Source organism: Sciurus vulgaris (assembly GCF_902686455.1).
Source record: "Sciurus vulgaris genome assembly, chromosome: 3".
Classification (NCBI taxonomy): Eukaryota; Metazoa; Chordata; class Mammalia; order Rodentia; family Sciuridae; genus Sciurus; species Sciurus vulgaris.
In genome coordinates this window covers 181,769,975-181,790,493 of record NC_136463.1, presented here as the reverse complement: position 1 = coordinate 181,790,493, position 20,519 = coordinate 181,769,975, and the positions used below count along the sequence as shown (strand labels likewise).

Genomic DNA, 20,519 nt, shown 5'->3' with positions numbered 1-20,519 from the left:
TACATAAATATAGTCTCTCATTCCTCTGATTATACATATTGTAGGATCAGATCCATCATGTAGTCTTATACGCACATGAAGTAACAATGTCTGCTTCCCTCTACTATCATTCCTTCCCCCATGCCCCTTTCCCTTCCTTCACTCCCTTCTACCTAATGTAAAGTAACTCCATTCTTCCCTGTACCCCTTCTCCTTAATGTGAACTAACATCCACATTTCAGAGAAAACATTCAGTCTTTGGTTTTTTGGGTTTGGCTTATTTTACTTAGCATGATATTCTCCAACTCCATCCATTTACTGGCAAATGCCAGAATTTCGTTCTTCTTTAAGGCTGAGTAATATTCCATCATACATGTATGTCACATTTTCTTTATCCATTCATCTGTTGAAGGGATCTAGGTTGGTTCCACAATTTAGCTATTGTGAATGGAACTGCTATAACCTTTGATGTGACTGAGTCACTGTAGTATGCTGATTTTAAATCCTTTGGGTATAAACCGAGGAATGGGATAACTGGGTCAAATGGTGGTTCCATTCCAAGTTTTCTGAGGAATCTCTATACTACTTTCCATAATGGTTGCACCATTTTATATTCCCACCAGCAAGGTATGAGTGTACCTTTTTCCCCATATCCTTGCCAACATTTATTGTTGCTTGTATTCTTGATAATTACCATTCTCATTAGAGTGAGGTGAAATCTTAGTTTTGATTCATATTTCTCTAATTGCTATGTTGAACATTTTTTCATATTTGTTAATCGATTTTATATCTTCTGTGAAGTGTCTGTTTAGTTCCTTAGCTCATTCATTGATTATTTGTTTTTTTGGTGTTAAACTTTTTGAGTTCTTTATATATCCTTAGGATTAATGCTTTTTCTGAGGTGCATGTGGTAAAGATTTTCTCCCAATCTGTAGGCTCTCTCTTCTCATTATTGATTTTTTTCTTTTGCTGAAAAGCAGCTTTTTAGTTTGAGTCCATCTCATTTATTGATTCTTGATTTAACTTCTTGTGCTTTAGGGGTCTTAAGGAAGTCAGATCCTAGGCCCACATGGTGAAGATTTGGGTCTGGTGTCTATTTTAGCCAAAAGTACAAATGTGTGGTCTGTTAATTCTGTACCCCTATTTAAAGAAGCCACACACTTCTGTCTTTAGTGAACTGAAACCAGGTGACTATGGACATTAACCTGATCAAATTAACAGACCCTGCCAGAATCTCTGTCTGCCAGAAGTTACTGCATGTTAGAGTAAGGAGGAACGTAGGCTTAATCACCACTAAAAAGAAACTTCCCAGTGGAACAAAGGAATTCAAGGAAGCAAGGATATGAAAAATTAGGTCTGTCCTTTGGTTAATAATTAAGTGAATTTAAATCCAAGTTATTTGTCTTTATTTTTAAGTAATAACATTTTAAAACAGTATAACAGGTTATATGCAGTGAAAACTCAGTCCCTCTAGCCAAAACAAAAAAGCTTAATTGGGGGGGTGGGGAGGGATGGGAAGGACGGTAGAATGAGAGAGACATTATTACCTTATATATCTATATGATTACACTGCTGGTGTGACTCAGCACCATGTACAGTCAGAGGAATGAGAAGTTATGCTCCATTTTTGTACAATATGTCAAAATGCATTCTACTGTCATGTATAACTAATTAGAACAAATTTAAAAAATAAAATACAGGTGAGAAATCTCTAAGGAATAAAATGCTTTTCTAATAACTACAAATCAAACATGTACATCTTACAGATATTTATTACCTACTAAATATTATGATCTTGGTGTCTTAAAAAAAGAAAAAAGCCTCTGTTTTCATTGTTGTCATTGTTTAATATGAAAAAGGACCAGGCATGGTGGTACAGACCTGTAATCCCAGCTACTTGGGAGGCTGAGGCAAGTTCAAGCCCAACAGCGGCAACTGCGACCCTGTTTAAAGTTTTTTTAAAGGTCTGGTGATGTTGCTCAGTGGCAGAATGTTTGCCTAGCATGCACAAGGACGTGGGTTTGATTCTAGCACCCGGTAATAAATAAATAAACATTTTTAAAATTAGATAAAGGAATAAATTATATACTAAAAGAAATAGGGAGCCTTTGCAGACTTTACATAGAGAATAAGACAATGACAGTGCCATTGATATGAGTCTGTTCTGGCAGTTTGCAGGTTTTGTCAGAAAAGGAACAGACAGACTTGCTGAAAAGGCTTCTGAACTTTTTTTGTCACAACAGACTTTGCCTACTTTTCCTAGATTATAAAAAGGATCTCCCCAAGATTCCTTAGGATTTTTTCTGGGTTCTTTCTTTTTTCTTAATCTTTGACCTATCTGAAATACATTTTAGTGGAAAGGGGTAGAGATTTAACTTTTCCAGATGTCAGTCCTTGGTCCCAATGATATTCAACAATCCATCTTTATGCCACTGATTTAAAATGGCCCATTGACATATACTAAATTCTATATGATTTATTTTCTAGGTGAACTTTATATTCTCTTCCATTGATCATATCCAACTCTATATAGTACTCTAGTCCAATTACTATTGCTTTATAAGTTTTGTTATCTGAAAGGATATGCTTCCTGTTGTTCTTTTCAGGATTTTCTTGATGATTCTCATACTTCCCATATGAACTTTAGAATCAGCTTATCCACTTGTTTGTTTTTTTATCTTATAGTTGTAGGTATTGCATTAAATACACCAATTAATATGGAATATTACATCTTCCTCACAATTTTTTTAATCTGAAAGTAGGATGTCTCCACATAAAGATTTCTTTGGGGATGTAGTTCAGTGGTAGAATGCTTGTCTAGCATGTGTGAGGTTGTGGGTTCATTTCCCAGCACTGAAAAAACAAAGGAAGAACATTTCTTCTGTGTTCCTCAGTATCATTTAATAGTTTACTTCCCAAGTGTTTTCTGTTGCCTTTGAAAATTTTTCATTCTAATCTTTCATTTTCTGACTTTGTGAACATAAAAGGTATTTATTACTTTTATATATTGATTTTGAGCCAGGCAGCCTTATTTATTTATTATTTACAGTAGGTTTTCATTTTATTCTTTTGGATTTCCAGGTATAAAATCATGTCACTTAGAAACAATAATTTTATTTACTTTTTTCCAAGTTTTACATTTCTTATTCCTTCCTTTTATAATTATATTGCCTAATAACTCCAGAATCATATCAAATAACACTGGAACTCAAAGGTGTCTTTGTCCTCCTGACTCTAAAGGGAATGCTTCTAGAGCTTCTCCCAGTTGGCTTGAATCACAGCTTATGTATATATGCATCATTTTTTCTCATTACTCAACATTTCTTGAATCATTGTCTTCTTTGAATATAAAGTGCTGTTTTCATATTCAGAGAATACAAATACTTGTATTCCCCTTCTGTCACGTAACATTCAAGCACCTTTAGGTCTACCCACCCATAAACCATAAAGCACAGGATATAAAAGAGTGAGCAGGATAAGAGAGACCTGAATGGCTGGAGTGAAAGGATTAAAGCTGTGTTTTATCTGTGAATCTCTTTTAGAAGCAGTCAACTTCCCTAAAAGTGGGAACCTATGACTGAAATCAGAACTGTTATTGGTTTGAACAGTTTGGTGTTTAGAGAAGTGCTGAAGGCTTAGTTTTTCTGGATTTTTTTGTGAATAAGTTGTTCATTAAAAACAAAACACAGACTGGGGGTACAGCTTCATAGTAGAGCCGTTGCCTAGCATGTGTAAGGCCCTGAGTTTCATCTCTAGCACTAGAAAAAAGAAAAACAGTAATTTTTAAAAGTTGGCATAGAAATGTCTTAGTAAGTTCAGGTTTCTAAAGCAAAGTCCCACTGGGCGGCTTACTATATACAACAGAAACTTACAGCTTCACTGTTCTAGAGGCCGGAAGTGTGAGGCAGGGTGCCACATGGCCAGGTTCTGGTGAGGCCCTTTTCTCATGCATCCTAACAGTAGTGGAGAGGGCGGGAGAGAGCCTTCTACCCTCATGACCTAGGCATTTCCCAAAGGCCCCACCTTCTAACACCATCACATTAAGGGTTAAGACTTCAGTATTTGAGTTGAAGAGGGACACAAACATTTAATCCATTGCAAGAAATAAATAAGGGTATATTTCAGTCTTTGGAGGAAAGGATAAGAACAGTGATGGCAGAGCAAGAAAAGCCTTGTTGTTTTATCATTGCTTTATTCCTCATCACAGGGAGGAAGGGCAAGGGGGACCAGTAGCGCAAGAGGCTTGAGCTTCAGTCTGACCATCATTGCTATTCCTGGTCCACAACTTTTAGCTGTACAACTTTGGCCAAGGCACGTGACCATCTTTTGTATTACCTGTTAAGTTTCATCACACAATGCGAAACTTTCTTAGGATCAATTTTTGCTGCACAGCTTTAAAGGCATTCCTCTACGTAAAAAAACAAAAGGCATTCTCTTCTCTCAGAAGAAACTTGATGTATTTGAGAAATTTTCTTGGGTTGATATGGCTGACTTTGCCCTGGAGTTGGTACCTCTGGTACAATTGCTGTGTTCTTGGTCCTACCATTTGCTTCTATCATGATTGCCTCCACAGGGGTCCTCTGAGGTAAGGAAATCTTTCTTCCTGCATCCTCAGTCAGTTTTGTCCTGAATCAGCTTTGTCTCATGTGGCCTTGTGGTCATCATAACACTTTGATGGATCCCCAAAGTCAATTCAGGTCTTTTGATTTTTCTGTATCCTCCTGTGAAACGTTTCCAAACCTACCAGAGAACATAGAGGCATATTCCCTGTGCCCAGGTGACAGTGAGATTGGGAAGGAGTGTCAAGCAGGAAGGGAGCCTAGAGATGTTAGAGCCACAAAGAACTTGAAATGGTAAATTAAGAAGATAGGACTTGGGGCTGGGGTTGTGGCTCAGTAGTAGAGCCCTTGCCTAGAATGTGTGAGGCACTGAGTTCAATTCTCAGCACTACATAAAAATAAATAAATAAAATGAAGGTGTTGTGTCCATCTACAACTAAAAATATTTTTTTTAAAAAATGGGATTTCCCTCTAAACAGTTAAAAACTATTGGGGGTTTTGAACAGGTGGTACTGATGTGATACCGCTTGTGTTTTAGGATTATGATTCTGGTCACAATGTATTAGACATGAAGGCTAGGCAGGAAGTATTTAGACTTTATTGCCCATAAAAATCTCTTTTTAAGAGGAGCATTCCCAGCCTTCAACTTAGATTCTGATTAAGTAGGTCGAGATAAGGTTTGGGAAGCAGTATTTTTAAACAAGGGCATGAAACCACACCTCGAGAAACAATGGACTAGCAATTGAAGTAGAAAAATCATTTGGGTACTGTTGAAAAAAACAGGGCTGTTCATGTAGCTCAAGGGAGAAACTTGCCTAACACACACAAAGTCCTGTGTTCAATCCCTAGTACCACAAAAAGAGAATGAGGAGATAAAAAAAATATATCTATATATATATAGGTATAATTTTTAACTAGTTTAACAGCACATGCCAAAAGTAGAATATGATCATTGTTTTCTAGTATTTTTTTCCAAAAATAATCCCTCCAATTCCTAATTTTGGTTATTAGAATCCTGAGTTCTGTGGGTAAAGTGAAAAACTAGAAGGAATTAAAATTAGGTTTTATTTGAAATGTTTAAAATAAGGGAACCATACCTTCCTTTAATCTGTTTCTAGGTTAAGATACTCAGATTAAAAAAAAAAAAAAAAAAAAATGCATACAAAAGGATTTAAGATGAAGAGTCATGATTACTGCCATTTCATCAAATAAAAGAAAAACATTGAGAAATGAAATGTGCCATAATATTCACTGTTAAATGGAGGTTGAGGGGCTGGAGATATAGCTCAGTTGGTAGAGTGCTTGCCTCACAAGCACAAGGCCCTGAGTTCAAATCCCCAGCACCGGAAAAAAAAAAAAAAAAAAAAAATTGAGGTTGAAGTTATACAAGTGCCCATTCAACTATTTTAAAAATTATTTAGAATTTTTTAAATGGTTCATACTAAAAGAATATATACACTACTTTTTTCTCTTGTATTTTACTCACTTTCATTCAATAAGAAAGAATAAAAGGAATATTTTTAAATTAACCAAAAAAAAAAAAAGATACTCTTATTCATCCATACCTGTAATCCCAGCACCTTGTAAAGCAGAGGCAGGAATATTGCAAATTTAAGGCCAGCCTGGGCACCTTAATAAAACCCTGTCCCAAAATTAAAATAAGTGGGGTGTAGCTCAGTGACAAGGTGCTCCAGTTTAATACCCCAGTTTAAAAAAAAAAAAAAAAATATATATATATATATATATATATATATATATATATTTATTTATTTATTTATCAGCAAACTTCCTGAACCTCTTCCTTTTTTTCTTTTTAAAAATTATTCCTATTACTGGGGATTAAATCCAGGGGTGCTCTACCACTAAGCTGCGCCCCCAGCCCTTTTTATTTTTTGAAACAGGATCTCACTAACAGTCAGGCTGACGTTGAACTTGTGATCCTCGTGCTGAGTAGCCTCCTGAGGAGCTGAGATTGTAGTGCTGGGGTTGTGGCTCAGTGGTAGAGCGCTTGCCTTGCATGGATAAGGCACAGCGTTTGATCCTCAGCACCACATATAAATAGATAAAGTAAGTGTATTGTGGGATTATAGGCATGAGCCATCACACCCGGCTGCCTCTTCATTTTTGTGCCCTTCTGTCTTGGCCCTGTCTTGGTTTTCAGTTGTATGTGGGCATTTCTTGGTGTGTCTTAGTTTCTGTCTTTTTCCCCCATCATCACTCCCTCTTATGTCTTTCACTTCCTGTGTTTCTTTTCTCTTTCCCCTCTTTGCCATCCCCATTCCCTCCCTCTCTCTGCTCTTCCCTTATCGTAATTTCTGTCATTTTTCTTTCCTTCTTTAACTCACCAGTGAGGTACTGATATGTACAGTGGCTCTGTTTATTATGTAAAAATTGATGTTGAGCTGGGTGCAGTGGTAGACACCTGTAATCCCAGTGACTCAGGAGGCTGAGGCAGGAGGATAGAGAGTTCAAAGTCAGACTCAGCTACTTAGTGAGGCCCTAAGCAACTCAGCAAGACTCTGTCTCTAAATAAAATGCAAGAAAGGGCTGGGGATGTTGCTCAGTGGTTAAGCTCCCGTGGATTCAATCCCCAGTACCCCCCAAAAAAAAAAAAATTGATATTGACCATTACCATTTTTTTAAAAAATATGTTTAGTTGTAGGTGAACATAATACCTTTATTTATTTTCATGTGGTGGCAAGGATCAAACCCAGTGCTTCACACATGCTAGGCAAGCACTCTACCACTGAACCCCAACCCTAACCCGACCATTTGCATTTAAAACTAATGTAGACTACTAGGACCCATGTACTCATTCCAAAATGCTTCTAGGTGATTGTTAACAAAATATTTTAAATTATTTTATCCTACTTCTTGCATTCACATTTCTCAAGGAAATTTATCCAGCACCCCCTTTATCTGTCTGGTTTCTTTCAGTCCCCAAGCCTTTCCTTCCCACTGTGCCACCCTCCTTCCTCACTGCCTTCTACACCTCAGGTCTGTGTGTCCCCAGCTCCTGCACTGGCTATACTGCATCACACCAGGTCACATATGAGAACTTAGGTTACCTTCCCTTTGAGTCAAAGCCTCCAATTCTTCTGTGATGTTTATAGAATGTTTACTTCCTTTTTCACCTTTTCTGAGGTTCAACACTCTACAAACTATTGATTTTGCTCTGGAGTTTATTGTTCTGCTGTGCATCTTATTTTAAAGATGCTCATATCTATAATCCAAGGGATTGGGAGACTGAGGCAGGGGGATTGCAAATTCAAGTCCACCCTTGGCAATTTAGGGGCACCCTGTCTCAAAACAAAAAATAAAAAGGTCTGGGGATATAACTCAGTAGTAGAGCATCCCTGGGTTCAATCCCCAGTGCTGAGAGAGAGAGAGAGAGAGAGAGAGAGAGAGAGAGAGAGAGAGAGAGAGAGAGAGAGACAGAGAGACAGAGAGAGAGAGAAAGAGAGAGAAAGAAAGAAAGAAAGAAGGAGGAGAATATTAGAGGAAGAGAGAGAGAAGCTCCTGTTTTTACATATGAGAATGCATCTTTATTCTGCCTGGTTCTAAATAAAAGGTCCCAATGCCAGGGAGATGGCTCTCCTCTAAGCAGGAGGCTTCCCATAGTAAAGGAAGGTTCCTTTGTGCTCATCCTGTGCACAAATCACCAGGGAGCTTTCAAATGAGAAAAGACCTAGGTGACCCAGAGTGTGGTATTTATAAATAGTATTCCAGATCTCCCCCTCCCTTAAAGCCTGTCTACCTAATCCTCCTCTCTCAAGATTGGAAGAGACTTGACCTTTGAGTCTTAAAACTCAGGCTCCTTTCTCTGAAAAATCTGATTAGCAAGAAGCTGTTAAAACAAAAATGTTTTCAGCCAGATGACGATCAGGCATCAAACTCTCCTTTCTAATGTTTTTTGCCAAATGTTTCTTCTTTTGAGGATCAGCTGTTCTCATTGTTATTATTTTAAGACACCTTAATAATTTGTATTTGCTGTAGGCTATTATGAATTTGCATTTTTATGATTTATAAATCCATTCCCCAAATTGCTCCATCCCTATTGTGGACTAGGGCCTTCCTTTTTCTTATTTGTTTTTTGCAGTGCTTGGATGGAACCCAGGGCCTTACTCAAATTGGGCAAGTGCTTTATCCTGAGCTGCACCTCCACCTTAGAGCCTTCCTTTTCACCCCTAAAATTACAGAACTTGAAGAGGCCTTAAGTATTCTTCCTCTAACACCTTTGTATAGAGTTCTTTGTATTTCTCTAATTTTGCATTAAATATTGAGAATAGAATCTTACAACTCTTGTTAGTATTGTAAAATGAAGCACTTGATATAGATACTGGTTGCCATAATTGCAGCAACTTGGGAGGCTGAGGTGGGAGGATTGCAATTTTGAAACCAGCCTCAACAACTTAGTGAGTCCCTATACAACTTAGTGGGACCTTGTCTCAAAATAAAAAATTTTTAAAAAGGTCTGGGGGTGTGGCTCAGTGGTAAAGTACCCCTGGTTTAAATCCCTAATACCCCCCAAAAAGGACACAGACTGGTCTCAAATTTGTGATCCTCCTGCCTCAGCCTTCCAAGTAGCTGGAATTACAGGTGCACACCACTATACCCAGCCCCAGAAATGGATGATTCTCTTTTTTCCATATTTTTTACTGGTACATTATAATTGTACATGATGGAAGAATTCATTGTTACCTTCATATAATATAACAATACAATTTGGCCAATACATTCCCCTACATTTGCCCTTTTCCCTCCCTTCCTCCCTCCCCCTGGTCCCTAAAAGTGGGTAGTTCTTGAATTAGCCAGAGATTTTTTTTTTTTATAAAATGTATTTCCCCAAAAGATAATCAATTATATCCTTAACCTGATTACTTATGAAGAGGAAAGCACTGTGCTATGGAGACTAACGGTGTATTTTTAGCTGCTTCTCTCCCTTGCTATGAAATGGAGAACGATTACATTCACTCTTCACTAAATGTCACTTAAAAGACTAACTTAAAACTTGCTTCCTTTTATGACTTATTAGACATATGGAAAAGTGATCTCTGGTCTCAGTCTTTTCTTGCTGACCTGGACCAGTGGAAGTAATGTGTTTTCTGGAAGCTGCTGGGCCTGAATCAGGAAACCCCTTCTTCAAGGCCTTGCTCACATTAGTTTTGCTAGAATGCTCCACCTGTCTGTGAGCCTGCAACTGTAGGGGTAATTCCCATTTATTTTTGTTGTTGTTGTTGTTTAATTTTCAGAAGTCTGATGCCCATGTTGTTGTATTGGGGACATGGGATTCTCTCTCTTGTGACAGAATGAGAAGCCTGTCCTGATCAGGCTGAATGAGGACTGTATCTTCCGAAAACTTTGACTTAGGTGTCTAGGATGTGTCTGTTAGATCTGAACTCAGAGTAGGTTGACAGGGCAATAGTATCTGTTGTTTGTCCCTCTCCGGTCGGGGAAGCTTTGTTTAATATACAGAAACCCCAGGATGGGTAGGCAGATTTGTAGTACTTGGAGTTGTGAAGCATGACCTAATAAGCAGGATCATATATTTTTTAGTTGCCTTTGAATTTAGTTGTAGAAAAAGAAGGGGGAATATAGCCCAGTGGTAGAGCACTTGCCTAGCATGCAAGAGGCCTAGCAAGAGAAAGAAAAGGTAGAGTTTGGAAACATGAAGCAGAGGAAGCCAACCAGGTGGGGGTAGAGGATCTGCAGTGCCCAGAGACCTGGTGAGCACACAGGAGAGCTGGTTAGGACCTGCACCCACAAGAGGAGAGGTGTGCAGTCAAGTTGAGGGCACAGGAAGCTAGAGTCCTCATCTCGTTCCAGGCACTCTGCTGGTCAGCCTTTGGTTATCCCTTGTGACTCTCCTGTGTGGCAGCAAAACCTAGAAGGAATCTCCAGAGGGTTAGCTGTAGTGCCAGTGCACGTGATATGTGTCATCTGTGCTGTGCAGGTCTCTCCACTGCCAGTGAGCCAAATAGCAAGGAAATGTGGTGAGGTGTCTGGGGCTTTTGGAACTGCCTGGAAAGACCAGAGCAGAAAGTGCAAATTGGCTGCCTCCCCTGACACATGGAAGCCTCCCAGGTTCTTATATGACTCCAGTGCCAGGACCCCAGAACTGGGCACCCCAGGTGTCCAAGACACCTCAAACTGTCCTCAGTTGCACTGGGGTGGGGAGAGAAGGATCTGCCCTCCTAGGTGCCATGGTGCTGCCCAGCCTCTGCCTTCACGAGGGAGAGAGGCAACAGGGTGCTGTGGGGAAGAGGGCTGAGTTACTAAACAGCCAAAAAAAAAAAAAGAACATATAACCTATATCAGTGTATCAGCTGTATTTAGTTAGCACTCAAACTCTACAAAATTTACAAATATTAGCCATCTTTCCCAGATTTGGCCTCTATTCTTGGATAACACTTCTTTTTCCTTAATTGTTTCTCATGTTTTAAAGAGAAAAGACATGATTTATTTTCTTGTTTATCTTTGTTGTTGTTGTTTTTAAGCAAAAAAGCTTGAGACTCTTTTTTGGGAGATGGGGGCAGTTGTGGGGGTGGGTACTAGGATGGAACCCAATAGCTTTGCCGCATAGCTACACCCCTGCCCTTTTTTACTTTTTGAGACAAGGTCTCTCTAAGTTGTCCAGGCTGGCCTTGAACTTGACAGATACTGTCTTCATAAGTTTAGTCTTTATTTTTACAAAGTCGTATGTGTCTGCCAGTCATTCCACTGAGTTTCTAATGAAGAGCAATATGCTCTGTACTCACACCCTATTTTCTACTCCCCAGAAAATACTATTTTTAATTCTTTTCAGCTGATTTATTTGGTTTTATCTTGGTATTTCTAAAAAGCACACTGTGGCTATACTCTAGTGTTTCAGTTTTAGGCATTAATTATTGATTTTCTTTTACTGAAAATGATGGATTTGTTGTTTCTCAACACTTTATTCCTGCACCCCTTTGTCCGGAGCCGGCAGGTCACGCGCCCTGCCTTGCCTCAAGGTCAGGCGCTTTGACTCAATGTCACGCCCCCTGCCGTGCCTAATGCTGAGCTAAGATGGCGCCTGCCGGATGCTGGCGGGGCGTGCCATTACCTGTTTACACACCTGTCAGACTATACCAGGTGCATCACACTAGAGTGCGTGGTGCTTCATGATTGGACAATTACACTTCCTTATTGGAGTTCTGGCGCGAGACTAGTCTTGCCTTCGTGCGCTTTACTCTGATTGGTTTCTGTACTTTATATTAACTGTGTTAATTCTTCTAATAAACGAGACTTGATCAGGCTTTTGTCTTGTCTCCATTTCTCGTGTCTCTTGTCTCTTTCAATCCCAGCACCCCCCTCCAGGTACCCGTTGATGTCCTGCAGGCCGGGGCACCCCTTCCTGCTTCCTGTCCTCCCAAGAAAATCATATTGAACCTGTAGTCTGGTTTTTGTTTTTGCTTTTTTTAATTTTTTTGTTTTTGTTGTTGTGGTGGTGGTGGTAGTGGTGGTAACTTGGAATTGAACGCAGGGCCACTCTACCACAGAACTACATCCCTAACCCTTTTATTTTTTGAGATAGGGTCTCACAAAGTTGCAGAGGCTAGCCTCAAACTTGCAATCCTCCTGAGGTGCTGGGATTACAGGCATGTGCCACTGTAGTCTGTTTTGATCATAATGACTGTGCCAACACTCTTTGCAGTGAAGCCATGTAGTGCCCCGTGACTACTCTCCTTCTAATACCACCTTTGATTTTTCCCTGATGTCATTCATTGTGTTGGTTTATGATTCATTTGTTTAGGTGTCCTGCATTATACACTAATTTGACCCCAGCTCCCCTAACTGTGTAGATCTCCTTTCCATATATATGCATTAGGTATTCTGTGAAGTTCACCTTCTAGAAAGAAAGGCTGCCCCTACTTCTGCCATGCTGTTGTCCGCACCTGGGCCAGACAGTGTTCCTGCCTTGGGATCTTCCGCACCACCACTCCAGCTCCCATGCCTGCCTCCTGTGTTAGATCTCTTGCTTCCTGGATCCCCTGTAGTCTTCTAAAATGGATTTCCATGTTTTGTTTTTTTATTTTTAGTTTTTGGTGCTGGGGATTGAACCCAGGGGCACCTGACCACTGAGCCACATCCCAGCCCTTTTTAATATTTTTATTTAGAGACAGGGTCTTGCTAAGTTGCTTAGGGCCTCACTAAGTTGCTGAGTCTGGCTTTGAACTCTGAATCCTCCTGCCTCAGCCTCCCGAGCTGAGGGATTACAGGTGTGCACCACTGTGCCAAGATCCCTGTTGTTTTGATAAAGGTTGTAATTGTTAGTTTATTGAAAAAGTAAACAAAATGTTCATTTTGTATCAGAAATTTTTTCCCTGCGAATATTAAAGGCACTGCTCAGTTTTTCTCCCATTCTCCAGCGTTCCTGTTGAAAAGTCTGAATCATTCTAATTTTTTCTCTTCCCATTATGATTTTGATTATGACTATGATTGTGACAATTTCTTTTCCCTTTAGAAGAAAACTTCTCTTTATCTTGACATTCTGCACATTCACTATGATGGGACTTGGACATTTGTGGGACACTTACAGTCTGGGAAGCTTTCTTGAACTGATGTATTGATGACATCCTCCCTCCCCTCTGTTTTCTCTGCTCTGTTTTTCTAAAACTCCAATTAGTTAAAAATTGGACCTCTTGGATCCCCACTTTTTGCATATCTACTCTTTTTTCTCTTTGTCTTTTTCTTTCTCTTTCTGAGAATATCCTTCTGCTTTGTCTTCTAACCCTTGTGTTGAGTTGTATGGTTCCTCCATGAAAATATGTTTTTCTAGAGGGTTTTTTTTTTCCCCTAGATGTATTTTTTAATTGGCATAATTGACTCACTTACTGTGCCAATTGATACAAGAATTAGAAAATATAAATACTTAGGTTAGAAGATACTAGACTGAGAGTTTACTTGCCTCATATGTTGTAACCTTGAGCCACAGAAAATCACCTAAAATATACACAATTGCTTTTACATGACATTTAGTGCCCATTAGGGTTATGCCTTGTCATCTCCACCCCCTTGGTACTGGAGATTCCAGAGGCGCTGAGCCACATCCCCAGCCTGTTTTATTTTTTATTTTCAGTCAGGGTCTCACTAAATTGCTTAGGGCCTTACTAATTTGCAGACTGACCTCAAACTTGCGATGCCTCCCAAGTCTCTGAGATTATAGGTGTGTGCCACCATGCCCATCTTTAATACTCCTCTTAAAAGTTTGCATCTGAAAAAATAAAAATAGTGATGACCAAACCGGAAAAAAATAAAAAAGTTTACATTTTGCTTGTTGTCTCTTTTTTCCTTTGTTGCTTTTTTCTTTGTTTTCTGGTCTGTTTTTCAGAGTAAATGCCTTTTTGAATTTCTGGTAATATTTGGCTATCTTCTCATTTTTAAAAGCAGGGCTGGGACTGTAGCTCAGCTGTAGAACACTTGCCTAGCACGTGTGAGGCCCTGGGTTCAAGCCCTAGTACTCCAAAAAAAGAGCAGGGCAGGAAAAAGCTATTTGAAACTTCTGTGCTTATGGTCGAAGCTTATGCACTGTGGTCTTTACTTTAGGGGGATCCACTTGTATCATTTCCTTGGAAGACCTCTAATATATGTTCTTCTATGTCTTTTATGTTGGCTAATCATATTCAGTTGGTAAATTTGAAAATTTTCAGTGTTCATTTTCTATCCCTTTCTTGGAATTTCTAGGTGTGTGCAGTCTTTAGATTCTGATGTCGTAGATAAAAACATCTCCTGTAGGTCTCTGCTGCTTCTTTTAAATGTCTTTTAGATTCTCCATATTCACACCAGCTTTCATAGCACTTAGTTTGGGAGACTTGCTAAAAAGTCAACAAATAGGCAGAAGTTAATACATGATCCAGAGAGTACAAAATTAGAGTCACTTTCAGAACCTTATTTTTCCTTAATCATATTTGATCAGAAATTGGATGAACCTTCGAGATGCTGAGACAGGGAAGATACTCTGGCAAGGAACAGAAGACCTGTCTGTCCCTGGTGTGGAGCATGAAGGTACTTTCTAATACCTGGGTTCACAGGGCTGTACTCAATACCAGAACCAGCCCAGGGCGAAGTTAATGCACACCTAATGAGTGTGTGAGTCCCAATAACATGACTTGCAAATCCACATTTTGCTGACACTTTTTTGTTCCTTTCTTATATTTTTTTCTCCTACTTCCCCAAACCATCTTGTGTTTGAAATTTAAGCATTAGAATATGCCTAAAGATATGAACTAGTATCTTAACTTTTTTCCAAAGTAAAATTTGCATTTTTATCTCCCTGAAGTAAAAGACAAAGTAGAGTTAAAACAGTAGAATCTGGGTGTGGTGGTGCACACCTGTAATCCCAGCAGCTCGGGAGGCTGAGACTGGAGGATCTCAAGTTCAAAACCAGCCTCAGCAAAAGTGAGATGCTAAGCGACTCAGTGAAACCCTGTCTCTAAATAAAATACAAAATAGGACTGGAGATGTAGCTCAGTGGTTGAGTGCCCCTGAGATCAATCCCTAGTACCCCCCACACCAAAAAAAATTGATGTAGAATCAGGCACAGTGGCACACACCTGTAATTCCAGCTATTAAGGAGGCTGAGACAGGAGGATCACAAGTTGGAGGCCAGCCTCAGCAACTTAGCAAGACCCTGTCTTAAAATAAAAAGGGTTGGAGATATATCTTAGTTTTAAAGCTTGTCTAGCATGTATAAGGCCAGGTTCAATCCCAGTTATGTGACGACGACGACAACAACAACAACAACAAAAATACTAGGAGAATAAAAAGAGGGCACCCATGCAGCCCTGTGCCTGGTGAGGCTACTAGAACAGGCCCTTAGAGGCACCAAATCTGATGTTCCTTGAAGATCTTTCAGGTACAATGGATCCTTCAACTGAAGTGTCATGCAGTTACTGAGGCATTATCTGAAATTTAATATATATAACAAGTTCTCTAAATCAGCTATAAGAAGTTCCCAGAAATGAAGCATCATTGTCATGTGGTTTCCATTTAGAACGGGTCCAACAATTCTGTTTCTTTTATCAGCTCGTGTTCCCAAGAAAATCCTCAAGTGCAAGGCAGTGTCTCGAGAATTGAACTTTTCTTCAGCAGAGCAAATGGAGAAATTCCGCCTGGAACAAAAAGTTTACTTCAAAGGGCAATGCCTAGAAGGTATTCTGCCGCCTGCATTCCTGAACTCGGGGATTAGGTGCATCGGGGACAAAAGGCAAAGCAGTGCTTTGAAAACATTAATTTTTAAACTCGGTTTGTAATAGGTTTCTTACTCTCTTCAAGATTGGGGACCCCCAGTGAACATAAACCAGAAACAGGGCTGGCAACAACAAGGGGCTTTCAGGGTCCCTAACATTGAAAGTCTGGGCACTGGTGCCTGGCTTGACACTGACGTAGTCATGGAGAAAGCAGCTGTGATCAAGCCTAGTGCAGTGCTCCACGCATGCGCCATGAATGAAATTTGACTGCAAGAGCACCCTGCGTGGAGTCCTCACCATGAAGCCTAAGCGGGCAGTGTGCACGGTGGAGCTAAGGTTCTGAGTGAGAAGGCCGACCTCTGTTGTAGTTCACGTCCAGTCTGCTGCTTACCTTGTGTCCCGCTCACTGGTGTTCCTCTGCTAAGCCACAGCAAGAAGCAGGCCTCTGGTGCTGTTCAGAGGACCACCTGAGGGGACTTCCTTGTCCTCTCTTATGCCTCTAGGGTCTGGGAGGTTTCTGATCACTTCCTTTGATAGTTCTGGGGTAGAAAGAGGCCCCCTCTAAAAGAAGGGAGACAAAGAGCCTGAAAACTTTATATGGGGGCACCTGCTCACCCACTTTTCCTTCTTCCTTCAGAATGGTTCTTCGAATTTGGCTTTGTGATCCCTAACTCCACAAATACCTGGCAGTCCTTGATAGAGGCAGCACCTGAGTCCCAGATGATGCCAGCCAGCGTCCTAACGTGAGTGAGGTCCCAGGAAACTGTGAAGCATTATCTCAAAGCAGGCATTCCAGGCCCATGGAGCTCCTGATCCAGGTCAAGGGGGCAGGAAACCAGGTTGAGAAATATGGGTAAAGGTGTGTCCAGGGGTGTCTTAGTTTACAGGTTACTGACTTTTGTCCTATGGAAAAGATAGTGTGATAAGAGAAGAAAGAATCAAAAACTTTCAATTAGATCACCTTTTAAATTCCTGACTCACACCAGGTGTAATGGTACACACCTGTAATCCCAGTAATTTGGGAGGCTGAAGCAGGAGGGTCACAAGTTCAAGGTCACCTGGGCCACTTAGTGAGCCTGAAGGACTGAGGGTGTAGCTAGTGGTAAACTATCCCTGGGTTTAATCCCCAGCAGCGCACACGCGCGCACACACACACACACACACACACACACACACACACAAACAACAACAACAACAAAAACCTCCTGATTCACCCTGACTTTCTCTCATCTTGGGTAGTAATATATCTTACTTCTTTGAGCCTAGGTCTTTCATCTGTAAACAAAGAATGAATAATCCTTCCTCACAGAAGCTTTGTAAAGATAAAATGAGATGATGCTCAAGGAAACAGGCATATAATAGATACCAACTCTCGCTACCTCACTCCTGTCCTGTCATCCTTCTGGTATCTCTAGGCTTTGTTTTATCACCTTAACAGAATCTGCCCAAGTCCTAATTTTGTCTTAGGAGAGATGTTTGGTTACAGGTTTCCAATGACCAGCTTCTGATTTAATAGGTATGCTTCCTGCAAAAACACTGTCAGTATTGCCCACCTATCATTTTCTCTTGGGAAAAATATATTAGTCTTTCAAATGTTTTATCAGTGCTGAAGGTATAGTTCAGTGGGAAGGAGCTTCCTAGCACACACAAAGCCCTGGGTTTGATCCCCAGTGCTGCTGGGGATGTTTTAGTAATAGTGACTTCTAAAGAGTAGTCCTGCTGGGCGCATCAGCATATGCCTATAAGCCCAGCTACTGGGGAGGCTGAGGCATATTCAAGACCAGCCTGGGCAACTTAACAAGACCCAGCTTCAGAATAAAAATAAAAAGGACTAGAGGTGTAACTCAGTGGTAAAGCACCCATGAGTTCAACCCCTAGTTTTGTGGGGGGGAAAAAAATTCCCAGAGATAATTGTGATTTTTATCAGATCATCTCTTTCAACAGGTCCTTAGTAAAAGTCACATTAAACTTGTAAATAGAGGTTATTTACTTTTACGTTTTTAATAATTTTTTTCTTTAATAGTTTTTATTATTATTATTATTATTACAGTAGTACCTTTTTTATGTTTGTGTATGGGGATAGACCCAGGGCCTCACACATACCAGGCAGGTGCTCTTCCACTGAGCTATACCCTAGCCCAATAGATTTTTTAGCACCTTATTTACCTATTCTATAACTAATCACCAGTAGGACTGTATCTCCTGGTTATTAATTACCCTGGAAAATTTCAGGGTAATAGGAAAGGACATTGTTTTAGATTTGATTAACCTTTGTTTAACTTCTTGGCCAGGTCTGGTTTCTTTCAGGTACTGAAGCCAGTGATTCTATTGGGGTATGTGATGTCTTACTTTTTAAAGCCTCCAGAAATACTAGTTAACTTTTGAGAACCCCCTAAAACAGTTGCCCTTCACTCAGAACAAGTGATTTGGTAAGGTCACAGTCTCTCCCACTCTACAAATAGGGTCACTGAGATAACCACCCAGAAAATAAAATTCCATCCTCACAGTGCAGATGCATGAGTTAAAGATCTGTGATTATAAACCCCAGGAACAGACTCCAGCTAATAGAACAGAGTTGAAGGAGCAAAGAGGAAACCTGGGCAGCTGAGAAGATGTAGGGGTAGTAGTCCATGGATGGCTTCCTCCAGGAACAGCCAGAGAAGGTACCCTGCTCAGGGGAGAGAATCTGATTGGTCTAAGTTACATCCCATGATCACCCCTCTGCAAGGTGCAGGAGGGGCCACTGGGGTGACACCTGGACTACAGGAGGGATAGTTCCCCAAATGAAGAGAGGAGTGCTGCTACCCAAAATCAGGAGACTTGGTGCAGGGCAAGCCAAACCCCAGCTGTCCACTCTAGTGGGTATTATAGGGAAAGGTACCTCTCCCAAGGTCAGCTGAGGTCTGCAGGTGGCCATGTGTAATCCTGCCAGAAGTGCCTCCAGCTTGGTATCAGAAAGTCCCTGGGCTCTGTAAGCAGCCTGCGTGCAGAGCATTCTGTGAAGGGTGTAAGAGTACATCAAGACAAGCTCTCACTTCTCGTCTTTTAACTTGATGTAGACCAACTAGTCCATAAGTATGATGTGAGACTTCTAATCCATGTGGACTAGGATTCTAATGCCCCATGCTAAGGCTCTGACTGGTGCATGTTCCCAGGCCCAGAGACCCCAGAAGGAAACCGCCTGTGGAAGCCAAGTCTTGTGCCTGTCATGCTCACGCTTTCTCTTGCCCTCCCCTTTCTCCTTCCTCACAGTGGGAACGTTATCATAGAAACAAAGTTTTTTGACGACGATCTTCTCGTAAGCACTTCCAGAGTGAGACTTTTCTACGTTTGAGAGAAGAATGTGTGTGCACTTCAAGAATTTGGGTTTTGGGGAGGGAGGAGGAAACTGTTTACTTTTTTCCTCCACATGTTTGATTTATGACACTTCACCCCTGATTCCCTTGACACAGAGCCCATCTGTGGCCACCAGGGGACCAGCTCTGAGTAGGTAACCAGATGGCTTTTCTCTCCCAAGCTGCCATCTTCCACTGACCAGATTAAACTCCAACCCCAGACCAAGGTAGGGGACGTGCCTCGCCTCCTTCCTGGTGCAAGCAGGGAACAAACCAATGCCAGGAGCTGATACTGCACCCATCCCACCTCCTCCTTGGACCCTGCAGGCTTCCTTTGCCCTTGGTTTTGGAAAAATTCATCTTTACCCATGTTTAGTTTTTTCCTACCATTTCTATTTCATACATTCTCATACATTTAACTTGTAAAATAGACTGTGATATTATTACATAATGTAATTAAAACACAAATTAAAATATTCCTACGGTTTTAGCATGGCACTGCTTCCATCTCTCCTTTTTTCTGGAACATGATTCTGTACCACAATGAGACAGAAAATATTTTATCAGTGGTAGGATCTCAATTGTATTTTACTCCAGAGATTGACTGATCTTGTTCCTGAGAGCCTCAGTTGCTGCTTGCAAGAGTGTGTATCAGAAAGAAAACAAGAAAATGATGGAGAAGCACCGGCTGGGGAAGGCTGAGCCATTGCAAGACCAGTGGAAGGAAGCTGGTTTGGGAGACACAATTACAGCAGCAGTGTTTTCAGGTCTAACAAGAGGGAACCAAAAAGCGTTCTCTTTTAGAAACTTACCTCTGAGCTGCTATCACTGTCACTGTCCTTTATAAAATAATAGTGATTCAAAGTTTCTGGAGTGGCACAGTGGTACATGCCTGCAATCCCAGTGATTTGGGAGGCTGAGGCAGGAGGATGACAAGTTCAAGGCCAACCTCAGCAGCTTAGACTCTGTCTCAAAATAAAATAAAAAGGGCTGGGGGCGTAGCTCAGTGGTAAAGTGTTCCTGGGTTCAGTCCCCAGCACTGGAAAAAAGAAAGTTTTCTGATTACCAAAGATGTAGGTCTGAAGCCATTACCTGACTCTGTCTACATTTGTGGGTGGAAAGGAAACTCAGCATGAGCACCATCTTTCAGTGACAATTCTGCTCCTCATTAAATTGATCATTGTCCTCAAAAAGCCGTTTTTTTAAATACCAAATATTGGTGAATTGGAGAAACAAGGTGAAAATGACTTGAGGTTTCCTTTGGCTTTCTTGAAATGCCATCTCTTTCCTCAGAGTGGGCCCATCTCCTCCCCCTTTTCTGAACTGAATCTGTTCCCCAGAATTACCTCAGGGAGCATTCTCCTGAGACTGGACACACTCTAGTGGAGAAAGAAAGTGTTCCTAGAAAACGCTTTTCCACTCCCTTGCCTGGCCAA

The 20,519-nt window shown here is 40.8% G+C and overlaps 1 protein-coding gene across 2 annotated transcripts in view; it reads left to right on the top strand.

Annotated features, from left to right (window-relative positions):
• Positions 1–19,578, top strand: part of PDE6D (phosphodiesterase 6D) — a 48,651-nt gene extending 29,073 nt beyond the window's left edge. The window contains exons 2-6 of one of the 2 annotated variants that reach the window (XM_079134877.1): positions 14,476–14,564; positions 15,585–15,710; positions 16,386–16,491; positions 19,001–19,091; positions 19,201–19,578. In XM_079134877.1, the coding sequence (XP_078991003.1) occupies positions 14,476–14,564; positions 15,585–15,710; positions 16,386–16,491; positions 19,001–19,082 (403 nt within the window). In that variant the 3' untranslated portion in view covers positions 19,083–19,091; positions 19,201–19,578. Of the gene's footprint in view, positions 1–14,475; positions 14,565–15,584; positions 15,711–16,385; positions 16,492–19,000 lie in introns of both variants that reach the window. The other variant, XM_079134876.1, reaches the window with a different exon arrangement.
• The last annotated feature ends 941 nt before the right edge of the window (positions 19,579–20,519 follow it).